This window comes from Delphinus delphis, chromosome 20 (assembly GCF_949987515.2).
Source record: "Delphinus delphis chromosome 20, mDelDel1.2, whole genome shotgun sequence".
Lineage (NCBI taxonomy): Eukaryota > Metazoa > Chordata > Mammalia > Artiodactyla > Delphinidae > Delphinus > Delphinus delphis.
The window spans coordinates 43,899,511-43,921,074 of record NC_082702.1 but is presented as its reverse complement, the minus strand read 5'-3'; the positions used below and the strand labels follow the sequence as shown (position 1 = coordinate 43,921,074).

Here is a 21,564-nt window from a genome sequence, read left to right as displayed (position 1 = left end):
ATAGCCTAGAAAGGCAGATGTGGCTTTGGGTCTGAACAAGTATTATACTGTACCTTGTCATGGGGTCAGAAGAAAGATCAGTGACATAAGTGTGTGCCAAGAAAACACATTGAGGTAGAAGCCATCTGCTTCTGCAGGAACACCCAAAAGAATGGTGCAATGCCTGGGGAAAGAGCAGGGTTTTATTAGGGACAGTGATACTACTTGTTTGGCATAGAGGTTCCAGCTACCAGTGAGGGAACCAACTTTTCCTTTCTGAGCTCTAGTAATGCCTGTACCAGTTGTAGAATTCTTTGAAATGTTGAGTTAATAGGGTCACTGCTGCTTCTTGAATGCCTGCTGCAGGAACTAAGAAAAAAGACTTGGTGGACAATGGCTGTCTAAGCCAATAGAAGAGGGTTTCAGAGCTCAACCTCTGGGGTAGAAAAGACTCCTGTTGGCTGAGGGCAGATGCTGCAGACCTTGCAAGAACACAGCTAGCTTGCAGTGCCATCCAGGCCTACTGCTAGAGTTGTGTAAATTATTTATGGGCTTTGGCTATAAATTAGAGATGAATGGAAGGCCTTTGGGCCTGATCTTGAATGTACTATTAATGAATGTCATGCATTTTCTGCTGTAAGGGAGGGTTTTTGGTAAGAGGACCAAGTCCTCTTGTATATAGGAATTACTAATGCTATTACTGTTTTGAAGACTGTTCTTATCTCAAATTCTGCTCTAACAGGGGTTTAAAAAATCCTTTGGTAGGAAAGGGAGATGTAGTCAATCATCCATTTAATTCAACTCACCTTTCATATCCTTCCATCATAAACACTGGATCTAATTCCCATTTCAGAGAAGTTAAACTTACCTCTTTCCTCATCATCAGCAAAACTTCCTTGCTTGTGGTTGTCCCAGGTATCTAAAATTCTCATATAAACATCTGAATTAAAAGTAGAAATGCTATTAGGGCTCTTTGGGGCCAAACATCATCCAAGCTGTCAGGCTTACCCTTCTCAAATAAGCTAGTCAGCACCATCACCAAAACTTCCTGCACTTTCATGAGTACCAGGAGATACAAGGACACTTAGAATTACCAAAGAGCTTGTGTACCTCAGAGTAAGTGTCCCTGGCCACACAACCTCAGGATACTGTTCAGACTTACACCCTGCCAGCCATCAACCTCTTTCTCACACATGCACACACAAACTCTGGTGACAGAGACAAGAACTTTTGCTCATATTTTTTTTAATGTATCACAATGAGCAGGAAACATACTTGATGAAATATTTTCAAAGGAGTATATTCAATTACCATCTACAATCAACTTAACTATGACAACAAAGTTTTTGTGACAAATTTTTTCAGTTTGAAAGTTCCATGTGGTTCTGTTAGTCTCCATGTATTTTGGTACAGTTCGAGATCAGCATTGTTACAGTAACAAAAAAGCTAACAAGACTACATTATAGAAAAACACCAAGAACATCATTTTTGGTTTCACTTGCTCTATTTTTTTTTTGTTTTTTTTTTTGTTGTTTTTTTTTGTTTTTTTGTACACTGCAAAGGCTGTTCATATACCTCTTCACCTCAGGGTCACGTTCATGTATGCTTTCTTTCCTACCCAAACTTGCCCCCCTCCCCTCCGAAGAAAGTAAACAAACAAACAAAAAAACTAGTCAAAGCTTTGTTTCACAGTGGGCAGTATCTCAGCGCCAACAAACAACCAACTCAATTTATGCTTCTATTTAAAATGTTTTAATTTAATTTATTATTTAAAAAAAAATATATGTCCATGAACATCAAGTGCACTGGCTTGGGTCTCTGCCTCTCTCTCCTGCAACTTCCTGCCATGCCTGATAAACTCAGGTTTAAACACGTGCTGTTTGTGTTACCTTATTTTCAATTGTGTAAAACTTTGGCCACATTCATCTCTTTAAATAGCTTTTAATTAAAAATAGAACTTCCTAAACTTTTCCGTGTGTGTGTGTGTGTGTGTGTGTGTGTGCGTGTGTGTGTGTGTGCGTGTGTGTGCGCACGCGCACACGCATGTGTAGGTGTGTGTATGTGTTTCCTTCTTAAGTTTCTTTTTGGAGGATGGAGGAAATAACTCCCATTCTGTGGGCCCATTTGGTGCTATGACTGGTGTCTGGCACCAACCCACACTGTGGAGATTCAGAAAAAAAACAACCAACCAAAAACAAGAAGTATCAATGGAGGTGAAGAACTAATTCAAAAAGTAATTTGAGATAGCCTATTCAGCTACGGACTATGCAGCAGACAGGAGTAAATTCTCCGAGTGGGACCGATCTAAACAGTTGAGCGTTGTCGTGAATTCATGCTTTGTAAATGATACTGGTCACAGCCATGGTGGATGCCAGCCCACAGACATCTAACTAGCTCATGTTTGACCTCTAAGCTTCACCATCACCGACTGCTTTGCTACTTCTAGGTTAACGCTGGGAAGAATTTTTTTTTTGAATGAACGTATATGTGGGCAGTATACTTGTAGAGGAAAGCATTAAGCGTGCAACCCACTCCAGGTTGAAACACTCACATAACCCCACTGAGGAACACTGGTGGGTGGAAGCATGCTTAGTCAGTCTACCCAACCACCTTGCTATTGCCGAACACACCCACAGGTCGAGGCATGGCATAACAAAAACACTGACAGTCACTCTGCCTCACAGAGGGAGGATGGCATGGTAGCTCAAAAAAAAAGAAAAGAAAAGAAAGGAAAAAGAAAACACTTTGGGGAGGGGTGGCAAAATTATAAGGAAATGAACTTAAAGTTGAGGCGGGGAGGGAAAGGGATAGAAATTGCACTATTACCAAACAGTTACCATTTTTAAAAACAAAGTTTTCAGAAAAGACCTAGCAGAATTTGACAGATAAAACTAGTGTTAAATTGTTAATTGGTATCACATAGAGAACCAAAAACAAAAACAATTTTTTTCTATATGATACAGACACAGAGTAACATACAACAGTTAAATGGCAAAAAATATATATATATATATATTTCATAGAGTTACAAACAAGATAAAATAATGGAAAACAAAAAACTGTACAACTTCAAAATTTAAAAATGTTCATCTCAAACACAGGGAGAAATACAAGAATTCTTGTTAAAAGAAATAGCTTGTTAAAACAGCAAATGTTTTGCGTACTTGTTTTTGACACCTTATGCTATGACTGGATACTGGTATGAATAGTTAGATGGTATTCTTTAGTACTTCTACTTAAAAAAAAAAAATTAAAAAAGGAATTTGCACTGTGCATCAGTCAGCCTAGTTAGAAATATATACAACAGTTCAGGATCTACTCTTTCATTAAACTAAAAACAAATTCATAAAAATAAAATAGTCCCGGCTAAAAAAGAAAAAGAGAATAAAAAGAAATTCATTTTCAGATCTTGGAATGCTCCAGTCTTTTTGCAAAGTCGATGAGTGGCTTCAGCCCTGGGGAAGAAGCCCGAAAGGTGACCAGATGGAACCTGCATTCACAGTCTTCAAAGTTCCCTTTTGAAACATAAGGAAGAGAATGAAGGGGAGAAGGATTTCACACTTTCGGGGTAAGGGGAGATTTTTTTCTGTTGATGTTTGGCTATGAAGGTGAAACAGCAAAGCATCTATTTGTCTCCAAAATCTACATTATAGCAGCACAAAGGTTTCCTTTCAAAGTTCAGACGCTTTTTTAAGATGAGAAAGGGTGTATGTTGCGTTGTGTTGTGTGTTACAGGAATACGGATATTAACATAAACACAAGTGCCTCACACACAGTTCCTTTTTTGCTCTCTGTACGTACATTGCTATCTGCTTCTTTGTTGGCTGCGCTCTGGATCACTCGCTGCTCAGACTGCCTAACACAAGGACAAAACTTTGAAGTAAAAAGTGTGTCTTTTGGTATATGGAATTGTCTTTAACAGCTGCCTCTCTGCTTGCAGAAGAAGCACATAACAACCTGGGAATCTTCTGTTTTACTCTTTCTTTTATTAAACTAAGTCTTGTTTATTTAAATCAGAAACAAATTCTCAAGTAACAAGAACCCTTTCCCTTTTTTCTGCCTCAGCAGTGAAAGGGTGTGTCTTTGGATTTTATTTAAAGCATGAAATTTCTTTTTCTGAGAGAGGAAAGAAAACAAAACAAAAACACAGAAACCAAACCCCTAACCAAAAACTTTTTTAGAAAAGAAAAGCACACAGCCCAATTACACAAACCGAAACAAATGCTTTAGTTTAGGAAAAGAATATTTGAAGCATCTACCAAACAAGGAGGGGAAAAAAAGGGTGAAAAGAAAAACCAAAGGAAGGATAAATAAAAAATAAATGTACAAGGCTAACAGACATAGGTAACTAGAATTATATGCCTTTAAAAAGTTTCAACTCCCCAACCAAAAATAATCTGTGAGGATCCTAATGACCCCTAGAACCCTTTGAAATTCTTTCTTTAGTTTTATAAAATAATTCTGCAGCTACCCTCTAAGAAACGAAGGCAGCTACCTTAAGTGGGAGATTATAGGGTGGGAGGAGGAAAGAGAAAGTGGAATTAAGGGACAAAGGGGAGAAAAGCTTAGGTGAATCAACGGATTGCAATCTATCTGCTAGGAATGAACAAGACAACATCAAGTGAGGAGCTGTCAGCTGGACCATACAAAAAGCTAAATGTACACAAAAGGGTTTTTTTTTTTCCTTTTAAATCTACCATACTGCTTCAGTTCATTTCCAATGCAACAATCTACTCAACACCAAAAATGGTCATATCTATCATAAATACAGAAAGTCAGTTTTTAAAACTTATTTTTTTAAGCTACAAGTCCTCAACACTCTGTGTGTGGGTTTGTTTGTTTTTTTTTTCTGAAAGTGGGAGTGCTTAACTTTTCCCCTTGAAATTGGCTTCAGCAGAAAAGCTATTCTTAAAATCCCCAGAAAGCTAAAGCAGTTCACATTGTTTTTCTCAAATACTTTCTGCCCGTTTTTAAATTAACAAAACAAAAAATCTTTTCTGGAACGAAAACAAAAACCAAAAAAAAAAAAAACCCCCCCAAAAAAATAATATATATAAAACAATGATTCTGAAAACAGAAAAAAGTGTGAGCCATTGACCTGAGAATAAAAAGACATTACATTTCTTTTTTTCTTTTAGCAAGCCATTGGTATCTGAATGCTAAGATAGCAAGAAATTTAAAACTGTAACAAGGTGGACTGCTTTCCCATACAGTGCATGCCGGGCTCCTCTGTGCTATCAACGTGGGGCATTTATTGAAAAGGGGCAAATATACAAGGGGTTTAAGCTCCAAAGACATAGGGAGGCCCTGTGGACTTGTTTCCCAGACCAATAGTACCTTCAAAAGGACACAATGTAACAAGGTTAAGTTTTTTCTTTTTTCTTTTTAATATTAGAAAAGAAAAGACAAGAATGTAAAATCACCGGCATAGATAGGTATATGGGAAAACAACCCACGCTTTTTCTTCCTTTTTTTTTTCCTTTTTTTTTTTTTTTTTTTTTTTGGTTAGAAGCTTTGGAATTGCAGTTAGTCTATTTTTGAAATTGGTTTGTTATTAATTTTTTTATTTAAATTCATTTGTTTGTATTGTTCATCTTCAAAGCTTACAATCTGAAGGTGTCCGTTCCTACACTGGTCAGACCACTGTCCTTGGGGCAGCTGGGGTCTTTGGGACCCTCCACCGGGCTCGCCGGTCCGTCGGACTTTTGGCTGAGATCCGTGTCAGACTCCTCCGAATAGTCGTCTGTTGGCATCGAGGGCTGAACCCCTGAGGTGCTGCATGAACTTGAGGTAACCGTTGAAGATGAGGAGAGAGGAGGAAAAGAAGGGGGCTTCGCGGCCGAAGCCCGGGAGACCACTTGCGGCCAAGACTTCCTGGAGGCGTGGGGGGAAGCGGAGGACGAGGAGGGGGCGGCGGCCGACAGGGGAGGGGGGCTGTCGTTTGAGTGAGCGGCAGACTGCGAGGTAGATGCGGTGCTAGGATCGGGGAAGCAGGCAGAGTGAGGTAATAAACTAGGGTGCTCTTTGGCGTTTCTTGCTGCTCTCGTGATTGTTCTGTGTTTGTGCAAGGCCGACTCGAGATGTTGACTCAGAGCTTCCTCCCCACAGAGCGCGCTCTCGCACGCCAGGCAGTGGTACGAGCCGCCGCCGCCACCGCCACCGCCGCCGCCGCCGCCCGTGGGGACGTGAAGCACCATCTCTTGCAGGTTCACCACAGACTGGCCGAAGAAGCAGAGGGACTTCAGGTGGCTCCTCGCCGCCTCCTCGTCACTGAAGCCCGCCTGGCACTTGCGGCAGACCAACTTGTACTGCACCTTTGGAACAATGAAGGGGTCGTAGAGGGAGTCCGCACTTTTGCTTTCTGCTTCTGGCTCTTCGGGGGGTTTCGGCAGGAGGGGGGACACCTCACGGGGTGCGTTTTTCTGCTCTTCTGGTCTGGGGGATTCTTTGGCAGGGTCTTTGTCTGGGGAAGCAGCCCCCTGGGGGACTGGGGTTTGGCTTGCTTTGGGCTGCTGCTGCACTTTTTGCTGCTGCTGCTGCAGCTGCCGCTGCTGCTGGATGGCCTCCTGCAGACTCTGCTGGTATTGCTGGTACTGCTGCAGCAGGGAGCCCGGGGACAGCCCCATCAGGGCCTGCGACAGCGCAGGGCTGTAGGGGAACAGGCCTTCCATGCCGTACATAGGCTGCAGGTACCCGCTCTGCAGGGCGCCGGGGATCTGGGGGGCGTAATAAGGAGAGAAGCCTGGTACAAAGTAAGGGAGGAACTGGCTCGTGAGCAACGCTGTGGGGTCCGAAGTCAAGGCTGCCTGCAGGGCCTGCAGCTGCGCAGGGTCCACTGCATACTCCATGGCGGGCAGCGGTGCTGAGATCGTGGCTGCGGCTGCCGTGGGGGCCTCTCCTTTCTCCTTCTTGGGGACGGGCAGGGGTTCCCCTTTCCCTTTGTGTGCCTTTTCCTTCTCCTTTCCCTTCTCACCATCTCTGTCCTTGCGTTGCTGTTGCTGCTGCTGCGGCGGGAGCTGCGGCGCGGGTGGCGGCTGGGCTGCTGGCGGCGGCGGCGGCTGCGCCTGCGGCGGCTGCGGTTGGGGACTTGGCAGAGGGGCCGTCGCCGCGGGGGCCTGTGCTGGCGTGGGGGAGCTCAGCGACGCTGAGGGTGGTTTATTTGGTAATCCAGACGTGGGGAGGCCGGGGGAAGGAACTGTTGTGCTGGGCAGACCCATCAAGTTCGGTTTAGGAGATGTTAAAGCTGAAAGGAGTGGAGACAGAGAAATCACGTGTCAGTCTGGGGTGCTGAGGCTAGTGCTAAAGATGTTTCACCTGTGTCACTGGCACAGGGTCTAAGAGCTCAAGGTTTGAACTTGGAGGATCCTGTTGATCCAACGGCTTTCCCGCCAGGCCCAGGTTGGATAGCCTGTATTCTAATCCGGACCCAGCCCTGGGTCAGCTCCCATACCAGGTAAACAACTTCCAACACCTTCCTGCCCAACGTGCCACACCCATCTCACTCGGTCATGTTTTCTCTGCTGCGCTCCCAACTCTGCCCAAGGCAATTAGTCTGGAGGCCCCCAGACAAGCTGCTGCCAGCCGGGACCCATCGGAACCGATGGCCTTCATCAAAAGCCCCACAGAAATAGTACAGTCAAGAGGCCCCACCAGAAGCTGTCTGCGGAAGACAGCAAAAGCAAGAAACCCGGCCAGACACCAAGACCACCTGAACAAACACAACAGGCTCTACACATGTGCCTCTCTGACCTCCACTGCTGCAGGTGAATGGATGTGTTTAGGAGGGCACAGAGAGGAGGAGCAATGGGAAGAAATGGAAACAATCCATTCAAGGTAAACAGTGGCACTGCTTTGGCTCAGCTGATCTGCTTTAACAAATCTGCTGAAAAATGTAACCACCTAGGAATAGGATTCTGTAGTCCACCGGAAAAATGAGCATTTTCTTCTCCTGCCCCTATCTGAATGACATAGGGGAGGATTAGGACTGCAGATGCTTGAGAAAGCAGCCATAGGAAGAGGAGAAGAGCAATGTCAAAGTGCTGGCACCAGCAATTCCTAAGACATCACAACCTACCCCAGGCACCACTGCTTACGGGTGGCAGACCATGTCACCAGGCGCACGCAGGACACAGCCCCATCCTCAATCACACTCAGGCCTAATCTACCACTACCTGTAAAGCCTTCACCCAGCCCCAGAGCCTGACCTCCTCCCTGACCCATATCTCCTGGGTTAAATCTTTTGTTTCAGGGTGATGGAGGGCTGCTGCTGGTTCATGAAGACTAGCAAGGTGGCGGTGAAGGACAGCACTGACCACATCCAAGACACTAGACGGTATGCGTCCCTCCTCTTCAGAGGACACCAAAATGTACTGCTTTATCTGGACCACCTTCAGCAAGAAAGCTGGGGTGGGGTTCCAAACAAGTCACTGTCTTCATGAGAAAAAACACTCTGAAGCCCAAGCCAGGTGAAGACAATGTTGATTTCTAGCTCCAGTGGTGCAGTATTCCCTGGGCTATCACACTGCATTAAAAAAAAAAACTCAGATTTCGGGTGAAGAGAACAAGGTTGCCTCAAGTTGCCAGTCCCAGCAAAAACAGGCATTAACTTTTGGATGGCCAAGGAGGATGCCTCCCTCAGCATCACGTAATATCATTAATTGACTCTTCCAAAATGGCAGAAAGGGACCACTGAAATTAAGTCATCCAATTTCCTGAATGTACTTACGGGACTGAAATCAGAGGAGAAGATGTGTCTGACTTAGAAAAACTCAGTAAAGGCTTGTTGGTTAAAGTGGCACAAAGCAGATTATGAATTCCAACTCGGGACATGGCTTTGTCTATTTCTAGGCAACAGGCTTGCTCCAAGCGTTAGGCTGGAGCTGTAGGCAGAGCCCAATGACCAGTGGGGCAGAGAAGGAAGCGCCTATTGATCTCCCCATCCCTCTGGCATCAGGCTTCCAGAGAAGAACTGACTTCCTCTACCTTGAACTGACAGTGCACAAGAGAGCTTCAATTTTAAGAAACATGTACTGAACTTCTGCTATTTACCAGGCTCTGCACTAGCCATGTGAGATAAAGTAGCTCAATACATTCTCACCATAATTCCGTGGCTTTGGTTTTCTTATCTGTAAGATCAGAACCAAAGAGGCCACTTCATCCCCCTGAGGCTGAGTCACGTACTCCTGGAGTCGGACTGACGAGGTATGGACTGTGGCTGACACACATCTGCCGTGTGATATCGGGCCTATTAGTTGACTGCTTGGAACCGCAGCTTTCCACAACAGATGGATGTAGGGTTTAAATGGAAGCTCATATGGAAAGAGCTTACCATCGGGCCTGACGTATTAAACACACGTTCTTTCTTTCTTTCCTAATTCCAGATGCAGTGCTCCTGGGAGCTGCGGTACAGTCAGACGGTGGTAACTGGGGCGGGCCTGGCTGCTTTGAATGATTAAGAGCTGATCTGTCTTCCTACCTGGAGTCCACTCTTAAGTGCTCAGAACCTGAGTAGCACTAAACATATACCTGTTGACTGACTGGCTCGTATTGGGTGCTGTGGAAGGAGTACATAGCACTGGGAGCCCGGCTCCTACCCTAGCTTGTTGAATGGTCTTGACCTCTCTGGGCCTCAGTTTTCTCATCTGTAAAACAAGGGGAATAGATCAGACATTTTGATTCTAATATTTTCACATTATGATGAAATGTTGGGCTTTCCCAAGCCCCTCTTCCAAGGTCCTGGGCTGCAAGTGAAGTTCAGTGCCCAGCCACTTTCCATAGTCTCTTTCTTGGCTTATGTCTAGCTGACTTTAACATCATTCTGTGACAGTACTTGCCAACACATGTAAGCAACGACTTCTACATCTTAATGCTTTCTTTTCTTGTTCTTCTCTTTGGATAAGAAACTGGGATCTGGAATGAGGTAGCCCTCACGTTCTGTAAAACACTGCTAAAATTATAAAACTTGGATTTAATTCAACCAGAAACCAGGGCTGCTCTGGGAAGCAGCAGAACCACTTCCACCCCGGGAAGAGGGCCATGTTTTGAAGGTAAGGAGGCACTCTGAGGGGCTCTCCTTTGGTGAATGTGTACTGGTCAACACAGGCTGTGGAGGGACCCGCTAACTTTTGCCTCCGTCTCACAGGATCCTGGAGGTGAAAGTCCAATTTAGGGAAGACAGCTGGATTCAGAGAAGACGGGTGAGGGCAGAGGAGGAGGAACAAGAGAGGTACACAGAAAGAACTGCGGCACTCCCTACGAAGTGGAAAAATAACTACCAAGTACGTGACTCTGAATTAGAAAGGGAAATGGGCAGAAGAAAACGAAGGGGTGTTACCATTAACATTTTTGTCTGTCTAAAGGACTAAAACATGTCATAATTCAGAACCACAGTGCCCAATACGAGTTCCTGGTCACTGCATTCCAGTACAAAGGCAGTCTATTTAGAAACCAGGGACTTCCCTGACGGTCCAGTGGTTAAGACTCCGTGCTTCCACTGCAGGGGGCACAGGTTCGATCCCTGGTCGGAGGACTAAAATCCCACGTGCCCCGTGGTGCAGCCAAAAACAAACCAACCAACAAAAAACACTAACATAACACTCTATTTCTGACTCGAAGAGAACCCCAGGAGTAAGGCTCTACCATATGAGAGCATCTTCCTGGTAGCATCTCCTGCCAGAGCACGTCTCTGAAAAAGGAGGTGGGACCACAGGGGAAGGCAAAGAGTTGATTTAAATTCTCTTGAACCAAATGTTTTATATTTTCAACAGATATCGAGATGGGATCTGCATTTCCCCACAAGGACTGAATGGAAGGGTCTATAATGGAAACTGCTGTCTTGAAAATACCCCAGGATCTAGTACGCCAGAACCCTGAAGTTGACGCCTATCACACACACCCTGGTGGTGGTACTGAACACCAGGCACGAGAATGGTTTCAGGAGACTGTTCCAACCACAAGATCCCCATCCTTGAACAGGCAAGTCAAAGAGTCGTGTACACTCCAGCTCTAGGGAGACTCAGTGGAAGGGACCTGAGGTTTTATTGCTGTTAGAGAACTTGAAAAGGGAAGCTTCCTATCAGGCCAGCACTCAGAGGTTTTGTGTGATAGCCATAGAAGAAGCGCTAATTGGGCGGCTATTTAATACTGGGAGAATCACCAAGAGCAGAACCCACCTGTGTTGGATGGAGTAAAGCCTGGCAAGGAGGGGCTGTTGAGGCCGGGGAGCAACACGGGAGGAATGCCCTGGATTGCCGGATATGCCGTAGGAAGGTTGAGAGCCTGAAGAGGGGCGTTGTCAAACATCCCTTGCTGCTGAGCTGCCAGTCCGAGGACCTCATTGGCCTTTTTAATCCGGTCCAACTCTTGTTGAGCCATCAACTGACGTACAGTGGCTGGGTCAAAGTATTCTTTCTCCTTGTCCAGCTGGCTTCCAATGGTGTCTTTAACTTTGGAGATATGCTGTTGGGAAAAGATATGGTCACGTACAGACAGCCGAGCGCTGTACTTGATGCCACACAAAGTGCACTCTGTTTTGGGTCCCTCGTAACTTGTTTGGTTTATACCAAAATGCTTGGCCATGCTTAACTTGGACTTCTTTTCTTTTGCCCGGGCATTCTGGAACCAGACCTGAACCACTCTCTTTGGCAGTCCAATGTCATTGCCCAGGACTTCACACTCTAGCATGGTGGGTGTCCTGTAGTCATTAAAGCATGACTTGAGGACCTTCAGCTGCAGATTGGTCATCTGAGTGCGAAAACGTTTCTGCCCAGGCCTATCCCCACTGTCTCCAGATTTGCCTGCTGACCCACTTGCACCAGGGCTTGGGGAGCAGGGGTCTGCAAGGCTCGAGGTTTCACTGTAGTCCACTGTACCTTCATTGTCATATTCCTTGCTGTAAAAGCTCGGGGCTGGGCTGACCAGACCGGATGACAACCGATCTTCATACTCGGACATTGCCATCATAGCCGCTTTGGTCAACCCTTCACTGGGCGCGGAAGAGGATTTGGTTTCAGTTGCTATTCCCGTCGCACTGTCGTTATCCGCATTGCCCTCGTCTCCAGTAGTGGTATCTGTGATCGCTGTGTTGACTGAGGAACAGTCGTCGTTGTCCAGCTTAGTTTGGTCAAAGTTTAGATTAACTGAAGACATGGAAGGGCTTTCAAAGTCTTCAATCCCTTCCACCTTGATGGAAGAAGGGCTAAGAAGAGTTCTAGGAGACAACTCCATGGTTTTGCTCACAGGTGAGAGGGGAACACCTTGGCCATCACTACTGCTTGGGGGTAGGTGGGAAAAGCTAGTTCCATCAAAAATATCTCCTTTCATCTGGAGTCCCCCATCGCAGTCTAAGAGCATTGCAGACAGAGTTAGGTTGTAGCCAGCTCTCTTGGCTTCATGCCAATGACGGGACCGGATATGAGCCTCCAGGGCAGTCTTGGCTTTGAAGAGCGCTCTGCAAAAAGGGCATCTCCTGTGGGCCTGCGCTGGGCCCACAGCCCTGAACTGTCCTTTCCTTTCCCGGGCTCGGGTGTTCTGAAACCAGACTTGTACCACACGTTTCTTCAGACCCACCTCATGCGCAATGTGATCCAACATCTTTCGAGTTGGATTGGAGTCCAAGAGATACTTTTGGTAGAGAATTTCTAGCTGTTCTGGTGTAATAGTTGTCCTCAAACGCTTGTCTCTCTGAGGTTCTTCTCCTCCCGTCCCACTGTCGTTTTCTCCAGGGCTGGCACTGGCCTTTTCCTCCAGCTTCCTCTTGAGAGTGTTCATCGTGGAGGTGGGAGTTGAAGGGGAAGTGGCCGAGCTTGCCGGAATCTGAGGTATGGCCCCAGAGAGCAGCTGGCTTGCCAGCAGTGGGTTACTCGGGTCAAACAGCATGAAAGGCATATCCAGTGACCTGTCCAAAAACTGGGGGTGGATGAACTGGTTCTGTGCGCTCAGAAAGTGAAGCTGCTGGTGCTCCTGCCAGTGCTCAAACGACGGGAACGCCAGCTTGCACTGCTCACACTGGTAGGGGATTAGCTGCGGAGGTAGGTTGGCCAGCTGCTGAGGAGTTGACGTGTGGAGGGGCTTAAGGGGCAGGTGGGAGAGCTGGGAGGGACTGGGGCTCGACTGGGCCAAGGGGCACTGAGGGGGGGGCACTTGTGGAGGAGGCTGGGGCAACGAAGCGGGGGACGTCAGCTGCGGGAGCTTTTGCTGGGCTGCATTTGTCTTCTGCTCGGGCTGGTCTTGCTGCTGCAGCTCTGCCTTTGGTTGTCCTTGCTTTTCTTGGGTCTGGTTTGGCTGTGCACTGGGAGGTTCAGCCTGCTTTGGTTTCTCATCACTCGCCTCTGGTTTTGAACTGAAGGTGGCCAGTTCGTCAGCCTCTGATGTAAGCTGCAAGAAAGCAGCGGAAGCTGTACTGGCCGTTGGTGCCGGGGTGCTGTAAGCCTGGGAGGGCATCGGGGTGCTGCACGAGGAGCTGGTGGGCGTCAGGATTTCCATGGCGTCCATGGAATCCTCGTTTTGGCTGTCATCCTGCCCCTCCTCGTCCTCATCCTTGTAACACAGCTTCTTCTGGTGCTTGATGAGATCAAAGATGCGCTGAAACACCAGGCTGCATTTTTTGCACTGGTAGTTCAAGTTGCTCGTTCGAATATACCTATCATTTGTAAGTTCCCGCCGCTCTCCATCTTTGCCCTCTCCCTGATTCTCGTAATTTTTCCTGGCCTTCTGTCGGGCGTTTTGAAACCAGACCACTATGACTCGGGTTGGAAGGTTCAGTAAATTAGAGAGTTGCTCAAATTCATCGTCCTTGGGGTAAGCGTTGGCATCAAAGAAGTCCTGCAGGACCCTCAGCTGGTAGTCAGTAAATCTTGTTCTTGAAGACCTCTTGCTCCCCCAGTACTCCTGCTTCTGAGGTTCTGGTGAAGGGGGCCGAGAGTCGATCTTGAGCTCCTCCAGGCTGGTGATAGGAGGATTGCTGAAGTTGTAAGGGGAGTCCTTGTTACGCTGCCGCTCTTTGAAGAGAGTGTTTCTGAACCAGTGCTTGATCACTTTCTGGGGCAGCCCAGACTTGTCTGCCATCTCTTTGATCTGCTCTTCACTGGGGGAGTTGTTAATGTCAAAATACTGCCGCAGGACTCGGAGCTGGTCATCGGTGATCCTAGTGCGAGGCCTCTTGTTCTGTTGCTGGAGGAGACTTGGATTGAGCTGATGCTGGTAGAGCTGGGCCAGGTCCGCAGGCAGAGGCTCCACAGGTCCAAGCTGAGGGGGCAGCTGGGCCGGCAGGGTCTGCAGCGGCATCGTCTGCATCATCAGTGGTGAGAAGATGGGCAGCTCCATGGGCATGGAGAGCTGGGTCAGCGGCACGGATGGCTGGGCCGGTGCAATCGTGGGCGAGGTGATGGGTGGCGCTGACACGGGGATGGCTGGGGTGGAGGCCGGCGGGGGCGGCGCTGCCGGAAGCGGGGGCGGCGGCGGGGGTGGGGGCGGAGGCGGCGGCTCGGGGGTCTGAGGCCTCAAGGGGTACAGCTTGTCGTAGTGCTCTCGGTACTGTTTGGCAAATCTCTCCAGCTGTTTAAAGGGAAAGTAATTCTGGTGAACATGCTCTTGATGACTCTTTAAAATCAAGATGTTCGAGAACAACTTGCCACAGGAGTCGCACTCGAGCTTTTCCGGATTCTCCCCCTGCTCGGTCTTCCCGTTCTTCTTCTGTACCTTCTGCTTGTTCTCGTTGTACTGAATGACCAGCTCAAAGCCGAAGTTCTCCAGCAAGGCCTTGGTGGCGTTCCCTCTGGCGTCCGAGGCGATGCGTGGAGGGAGCATGGAAGGCTCACAACTACCCCCTGGGGCCAATTCTTTCTTCTCTTTGGCCTTCAAGGCATCGGGAAGTGATTCCTTTGGTCCCGAGTTGCCCTCTCCCCCCTCGGCACCGTCCCTCTCTCTCTGGCTTTCTTTTTCCTTTTCTTTGATGACCAATTTGTTTTTCTTCTCGATGTGCTGGCTGGGCTGTAGGAGTGCAGAGTGACTCTGGGGCAGAGAGAGCTGGCTCTGCTGCTGCAGGACCTGCTGATGGCCCTGCTGCGGGACCTGAACCTGAGCCTTCAGCTCTTCCAGCAAGCCTGGGCCCGCCCCCGTCAGCGTCAGCGCCCCGCTCGTCACTGGCAGGCTCACCTCGGGGCTGAGCTGGAACTCGGCGCTGGGGATGTAGAAGGGGAAGAGGAGATGCTGCTGCTGCTGCAGCTGCAGCAGGGTCTCCGTGGCCATGGGGAAGTGAGGAAGGAGGGTGGGGCTAAACAGCTGGGACTGGATCAGGGCCGCTTGCTGCTGCAGCTCCTGCTGCAGGTGAGCTTGAACTTGGGCCTGGGCCTGGGCCAGGGTCTGTGCTTGCTGCTGCTGCTGCCTGGATGTGATCATATCTGCCAGCTTCTTCCGATTGGCTTCCTTGGGCTCTGAAGGGGAAGCAGTGTTGGCACCGCTGGGGTTCCCCAGGGGTGGCATGCCTGCACTTTCAGCGGACACTTGGCTCAGTAAGCTGGAGCTTGGAACAGTGCCAGCACTGCTCGGATTGGTGGTGGTAAAGGTGTTACTGCCACTGGTGCTCACAGGACTTGGGGTGGAGGAGCTCAGGGAGACACTGCTGCTGTTCCCGGTGCCATTGCTGCTGCCACTTGCAGCCTCCAGCTTGGCTGCCCGGGCCTTGGTTTGATGCAACACAGACCTCATATGGATCTCCAGCGTGGAACTCTGGCTATAGGCCACGTTACAAGTGTTACACTTGAAAGGTTTGTTGTCAGGGCTGCTGGTGGGTTCTGGCTGACCAGCTGCCGATTCTTGAAGGGCTCTCTTCAACTTATGCAGGTGGGAGACAGAATTGTAGTGCACTAGCAGGATGTTCTTCTGAGTGAAAGATTCCTTGCAGACGGTACACTTGTAAGGGCGAGAAGGGTCTAGAAATTTTTCCATGGTGAAGTTGGGGCCTTTTCTGAAAGGGAGAGCTCTCTTTGGCTCTGAGCCCGAGTCTTCTTGTACCGACCCAGAGTCACTGCCCGTCGGGCTCTGTTTATCCTCCAAGTCACTCTCTTCTTCCTTGTCTTCCTCAACGATTATGGTATGGTCCTCGGCCAGGGTGGGGTCTCCCATTGCCAGGAGGTCTCCATTGGCCAGAAGGCCACCATAAAGCTGTTGGATGTCGGCCTCACTCAACTCCAGGTGGCTCGTCTCGAGGTGTTTTTTCAGAGCCTGGAAAGTTCGGAAACTGCGCTGACAGAGACAGCACATGGTGGCAGCTCTGATCACGTGGTACTGAGAGTGGAGCTGCAGCTTTTCCACGGTCTTGAAAGCTAGGCTGCACTGGTTGCAGCGGTACTTGTACACGTGGCGATCCGACACGGGCAGCTGAGGCCTCTTGGCGTGAACCTCGTTGAAGTGCGTCTGGAGAGTGGCGGAAGTTTTGAAAACCTGGTTGCACCCCTTCTTCCAGCACAGGAAGCCTGAATCTTCTCTCACAGAGCCTGGGTCAGCGGGAGAGGGTTTCACATCTCCACTGTGTTCTGTGCTGGCAGAGGGCAAGATGTTCTTTCCCAGATCATCTGAGGTTTCTGAAAAAAAAAAAAAAAGCCCAATGATAAAGAAGGCTTAGAGCTGTCTACCCAGCAAGGCCTCATGAACAGAGTCTCATGATGAGGGAAATAAATACCCAACCTGCAGACACACACTCTCCACAGAGCCCCACACCGCTGAGAGCACGTGTTATATAAGCAGGTGCACAGGAACAGAGAGGAAGAAAAGGAGATACAAAAAGTCTCAACTGCTAGTAGGCCTATACCATAGCACAAATCTGCCTTTTAAACAATATTTGTTTGTTTCAATTTCTCAAGAACTGGCTTGAAGCGATACCCCCTTTACATGGATCTGAATTATAGAATATGTGAATTCATGCTGTCCTAAGCTGTGGGGAATTTGCAAGAATTGCTATCCACTGTAATATAAGAAATTTTGGGATATATATATTTTTAGGCATTAAATTTCTTGTTATAATGTGACTTTGGACTGTCCTCTCTATTCAATAAGCAAAGAACATTCAAGTGGCCAATTATGAAAACACATTAAAACTTTTCTCTACAGTGAGATCATCACCCATAAATATTCTGACCCTATTTTGGGTCAGCTGTATGCTGCCTAATATGGAAAAATCACAAGGGAGACACGGTGGGGCAGTAGTGTGGTGTAACTCTTCCCAGCTTAAACCTCAGCTGCTGACAAGGTGTCAAAGATGTAGGAGAGACTCATAAACAGAGGTCTAAGGCCCCATCCAGCTAGGACCCACCGTGGGGCACCAGCAGCATCTATGCCTACAACAGTGTTCTTTCCAAATGCACCTCTCCGCTGCCTCCCATAAGGCACTCCTGGAAGTCTCAGAGAAGAGCTCTGTGCAGAGATGACAGCACCTAGAAAGACAACTAATCCAGTGCCCTGAGGTCACCCATGTGCTCCACAGGTCCCTAATAATTAAGTCCTCAGAGAGGGAGTATTTGATGGCTTAGGGTGGTAAGTCATGGGTCTACTGGCTGACTCTCTGGTTAGTCACTTCCTCACTGTATAGTCAAGGGGACAGATGTCCACCAAAACCCCACTGGTTCTCACCTGCTTTTCTCACTTCAAACCATATGAAGTGTGTACACAAATACATGCCAAGAACCAGAGCATCAAGTAGCTGACAACGGTGCCCCTCATCCCTTGAAAAGTTACATTCAGCTTTTAGGAGTATCGTAAAGAATTCCTGGCACTCTTGCGCCATGAAAATTTTGGCCCCAGGTTTCATTTTGTTTACTCTTCTCAGGGGTCAAGAATAATGACACTAACCAGGCTGCTTTCCTGCCTCCTCCAAACTGGAGTTCCCGTCCCGATCTGGAACAGCCGCTGGGAGGAACAGGCTGCTGGGCATCACCATCTCAGGGGTAGTCACCTGAAGAGCAAGCGGTAGAGAAGCGAGGAGAGTCAAAGGGCGAGGAAAGAGACACAAAATAGGGAAATGTGTCAAAATTATTTAATAAGCAAAATTAGCCTTCACCAGTGTAAAGCTGGAGGTGTCACTTTTCATAGCTCACTGAAGATTCATGTTTATTAGACAAAGCTCACATCAGTCAAAAGCGTTTCTACGGTTACATTCTGGACATAATTAGCAGTGCACACTTGAAGAATAATCTTATTATTAATATTTTTCCTTTATGCAGAATTTTGACTTTGATCACTGACAATGTTTTGTCATGGGCTGTGAAACTTCTTGTGCAACCAATTAGGTAGATAAGTTGAAAGGCCCACCTTAAGCTGCTGAAAACATAATAAGGGCCCTAATTAAATCATACCTAGTAAAGTACACTGTAATCTTGAAGCAGGGAGCATTGTAGTACTGTTTTCAGAATGTATTCAGGCAAGAAGAGGAGGGGAATAAGAGCGAAGGAAAGGGTGAGAAGAAGAGAAGGGAACAAAGGAAAGGCTAAGGACACGCAGACACACTGGCAGATTTTTCCAGGAAACAACATTTTGTAACCCTTTACAAGCTGAGATCAAGTGCAAATGAGCATTTCTTATGACTCACTTCAGTCAGGATTTCTCCTGGGGTCTTTGCCTGAGGTACACAGCATCAGAGGGGACTTCTGGCCAGTGTCCCAGCCGCAGAGGGTGCCCCGCACCCTACGTTCTACAACAGGGCAGCCCCACCTTGGCCACGGCTGTTGTTTCCCAATACAGCAACTCCAGAATTAGCCTGGGTCAAAAGAGCTACAATTTAAGGTCAGATCTTTCGGCATTTATTTCTCCAGGCTTTCCTGCCATCTGGCCGCAAGCTTGTCCAAACAAGTTATCATCTGCCCTCCATTAACGTGATAGGAGGCCCTCAACATCCAACGTAAGGCTAAAAGGTTCTTCATTTAAGAAGCAGCAATATCCCTTTGCCTACTATAGGATGGGAAGGTAGTTGGCGATGATATTCCCAAATGAATTAGAAATCGTTCCCTGTTTGATGACAGCCTGAGAAGCAAACTGACCCTGAGGTTACAGGAACAGAAACTTACAGTCACCACTAACCTTTCTACATGGCACGCAGCCCCACCTGGAGGCATTACTTTCCCATCAAACACAGCTATTGAGATAGTATCTTCACTTGCTGTTACAAAGATTGGAACGCCTAGATTACTGTTCAAAATTAAATATTTAAAATAAATTACTATTAATTTTTAATGGTTCGAGGATCCTGGCCTTGCTCAAAATCACTGCTGACGTGTTCACTGGAATCATCAGTGGTAGGTTCCACTCCTCCTAGAGGAAACTCAGACAGCTGTCCCCATAAATCCAAAAAGGTAACTCCTCAATACATTTCAGGGTATTAGGATAATCTCAGCAACCCAGATGCCCGTAGGTGCAAAAATTAAGCAACAGGCACTACGAAGAAGGGCTCTGAGGAACCCTGCGTTTACGAAGAGCAGGTGCGTGGCAGGTGAATGTGACACAGAATCCCTGCTCTCACAGAATCTGCACCCTCACACAAAGCTCGCCAGCAGCTGCTTACGGCTAGCTGTGGATGAATCGTTAGGAATGGAGCGGAGATGGCCAAACTCATTCCATCTATTTTCTTTTTAATAGAAAGCATTTCTGACCAGTGTGGTTGGGGAGTCCAGCGGGAATCCAAGAAGTGAAAGGTCACCGATTAATTTATAGTCCTCAACCGAGGGGGAGCACGAGGTTGGGGGCAAGAGGGGGAGAAAGGGAAAGGAAAAAAGACTCCCCCCCACACCTCCTTTCTCGGCTGTAGCTGCAGGATCAGTCCTTTCCTGGGATCTTTAGGAATTATGAAAAATGAATCATGAGAAGTGAAAAAAAAAAGCCCTACAGAGTAAAAAAGAATAAAATTATCTAACACCTCAGCTGCACATCATTATAGAAAACTGTGGGCTTTTTATACACATTACAGTAAGGCAGACATCCCCTCTAACAGACTCAGTACGACGGATCAGTAATTGTTTTCATACACTTTAATTAGAAAAACTCAGATGGCTATGAATAATAATGGAAAAGAGAGACTTTTGCACTTGAAAGGTTGAAGTCAATCAAGTGTGAATGACGGCAAAAAAGAAAGAAAAAAAAGACACCAATTCATCAGCCCTCTGTTGTCTCGCCGCGACTTTAATCATAATTCCTGATTGGGATTCAAGAAGGCAGTAAGCAGCGGTTCTTTGTCTGCCTTCACCTTCCATCAATTAACTCTCCCCAAAATATAATCATCAACCTCACATGCTCCTCTGCATCTTAATCTGGGCCCCCAAACCTGTAAGTCTTGCCTCATACGTGTTTACGTAATTACTTCTATCTACCTGCATCTTCTCATCTATAGTGTTACCCAACCTCTCCCTGAAAACAAACAAAAATGTTGGGTATATAAAATCTTTTTTTTTGCTGTACGCGGGCCTCCCACTGTTGTGGCCTCTCCCGTTGTGGAGCACAGGCTCCGGACGCGCAGGCTCAGCGGCCATGGCTTACGGGCCCAGCCGCTCCATGGCATGTGGGATTCTCCCGGACCGGGGCACGAACCCGTGTCCCCTGTATCGGCAGGCGGACTCTCAACCACTGCGCCACCAGGGAAGCCCTATAAAATCTTAATGGGCAAGAAGTGCCCAGAAAGCAAAGAAGAAGACCCCTAAAGAGAATCCTAAGGATCTAGAAATTCTGGTGCGGTCTGTCTGCGCATGGGTCTGAAGAGAGAGGTTGCGATGGAAGCCTCTTTGCTGTGCAGGACGCTGGAGGGCCCCACGTCAGCTCTCGGACACTAATGTTCCCGTGTCCGTGTCCACTACTCCCTCTCCTACCAGCTTCTCAAGCTCATCACTCAAAGTTACCACGCTTTTTTGTAAAGAGCCAAAAATACGGTCCTGCCAATGGCTCTCTGAGGAATTCTGCTCACGGAAGAAAATGAAAGTTGGCCAAAGGCTGAGTTCCTTCAGTACTTGCCTTGGCACTCCTTGTTTCCCAATCATAGCTGGCTGCCACACAGTGTGGAAGGTTGAGTCTATCCCAGCCAGCCTCTGATGGACGGCTGAAAGTCCGTGGGAAAGGCGGTCACTCAACAGTGCTGGGCAGAGTTCTGTAAAGACCTTCCCTTTCTCTAGGAGCGTCGGAGCATGCCAGTGTGTGAGAGGACAAAACCTGGCCACAGCGTCGTAAGCAGAGCCGCCCCAAACGTGTCCAAACCACAGAGACCCTCGGAGGACTAGATGCCGCCAGCAGCTCCCCTGTCCCGACAGCGTACGCGGCATTACACATTCACTCTCTCTGCCCCAAGCCCTCCCATCCACACACTCAAAAGCCAAACAAAAAGTTTTAGGTTTGGCCAAACAATAGTACACAATCAGTCTAAACACCTATGCTTCCTACACTGACACCCATGTAGATTGATTCTTCCAATAATCTTACACCCATAAACACTGAGTATGTTAAGTTACATTCCCCCATAGTCTACTCATTAATGTATAGAGGGGACCTCAGACTATTAAAACAGACTTTGAACCAAAAGTCAGAGTTTTTCTGGTTAGAAAATTCAATTGCTTAGAG

The 21,564-nt window shown here is 47.6% G+C and overlaps 1 protein-coding gene and 1 long non-coding RNA gene across 15 annotated transcripts in view; one reads left to right on the top strand and one right to left on the bottom strand.

Annotated features, from left to right (window-relative positions):
• Positions 1-5,582: 5,582 nt before the first annotated feature.
• The window catches only part of ZFHX3 (zinc finger homeobox 3), a 1,367,978-nt gene continuing 1,351,996 nt past the window's right edge, over positions 5,583-21,564 (bottom strand). For all 13 annotated transcript variants that reach the window (XM_059999586.1, XM_059999596.1, XM_059999587.1 and 10 more), the window contains 3 exons: positions 17,824-17,926; positions 11,151-16,559; positions 5,583-7,222 (listed from right to left, as the gene is read on the bottom strand). In XM_059999586.1, the coding sequence (XP_059855569.1) occupies positions 5,583-7,222; positions 11,151-16,559; positions 17,824-17,926 (7,152 nt within the window). The remainder of the gene's footprint in view (positions 7,223-11,150; positions 16,560-17,823; positions 17,927-21,564) is intronic.
• LOC132416266 (uncharacterized) overlaps positions 12,077-21,564 on the top strand; it is a 27,293-nt gene continuing 17,805 nt past the window's right edge. For both annotated transcript variants that reach the window (XR_009517524.1, XR_009517523.1), the window contains exons 1-2: positions 12,077-12,218; positions 12,702-12,797. This is a non-coding gene — a long non-coding RNA (uncharacterized lncRNA). The remainder of the gene's footprint in view (positions 12,219-12,701; positions 12,798-21,564) is intronic.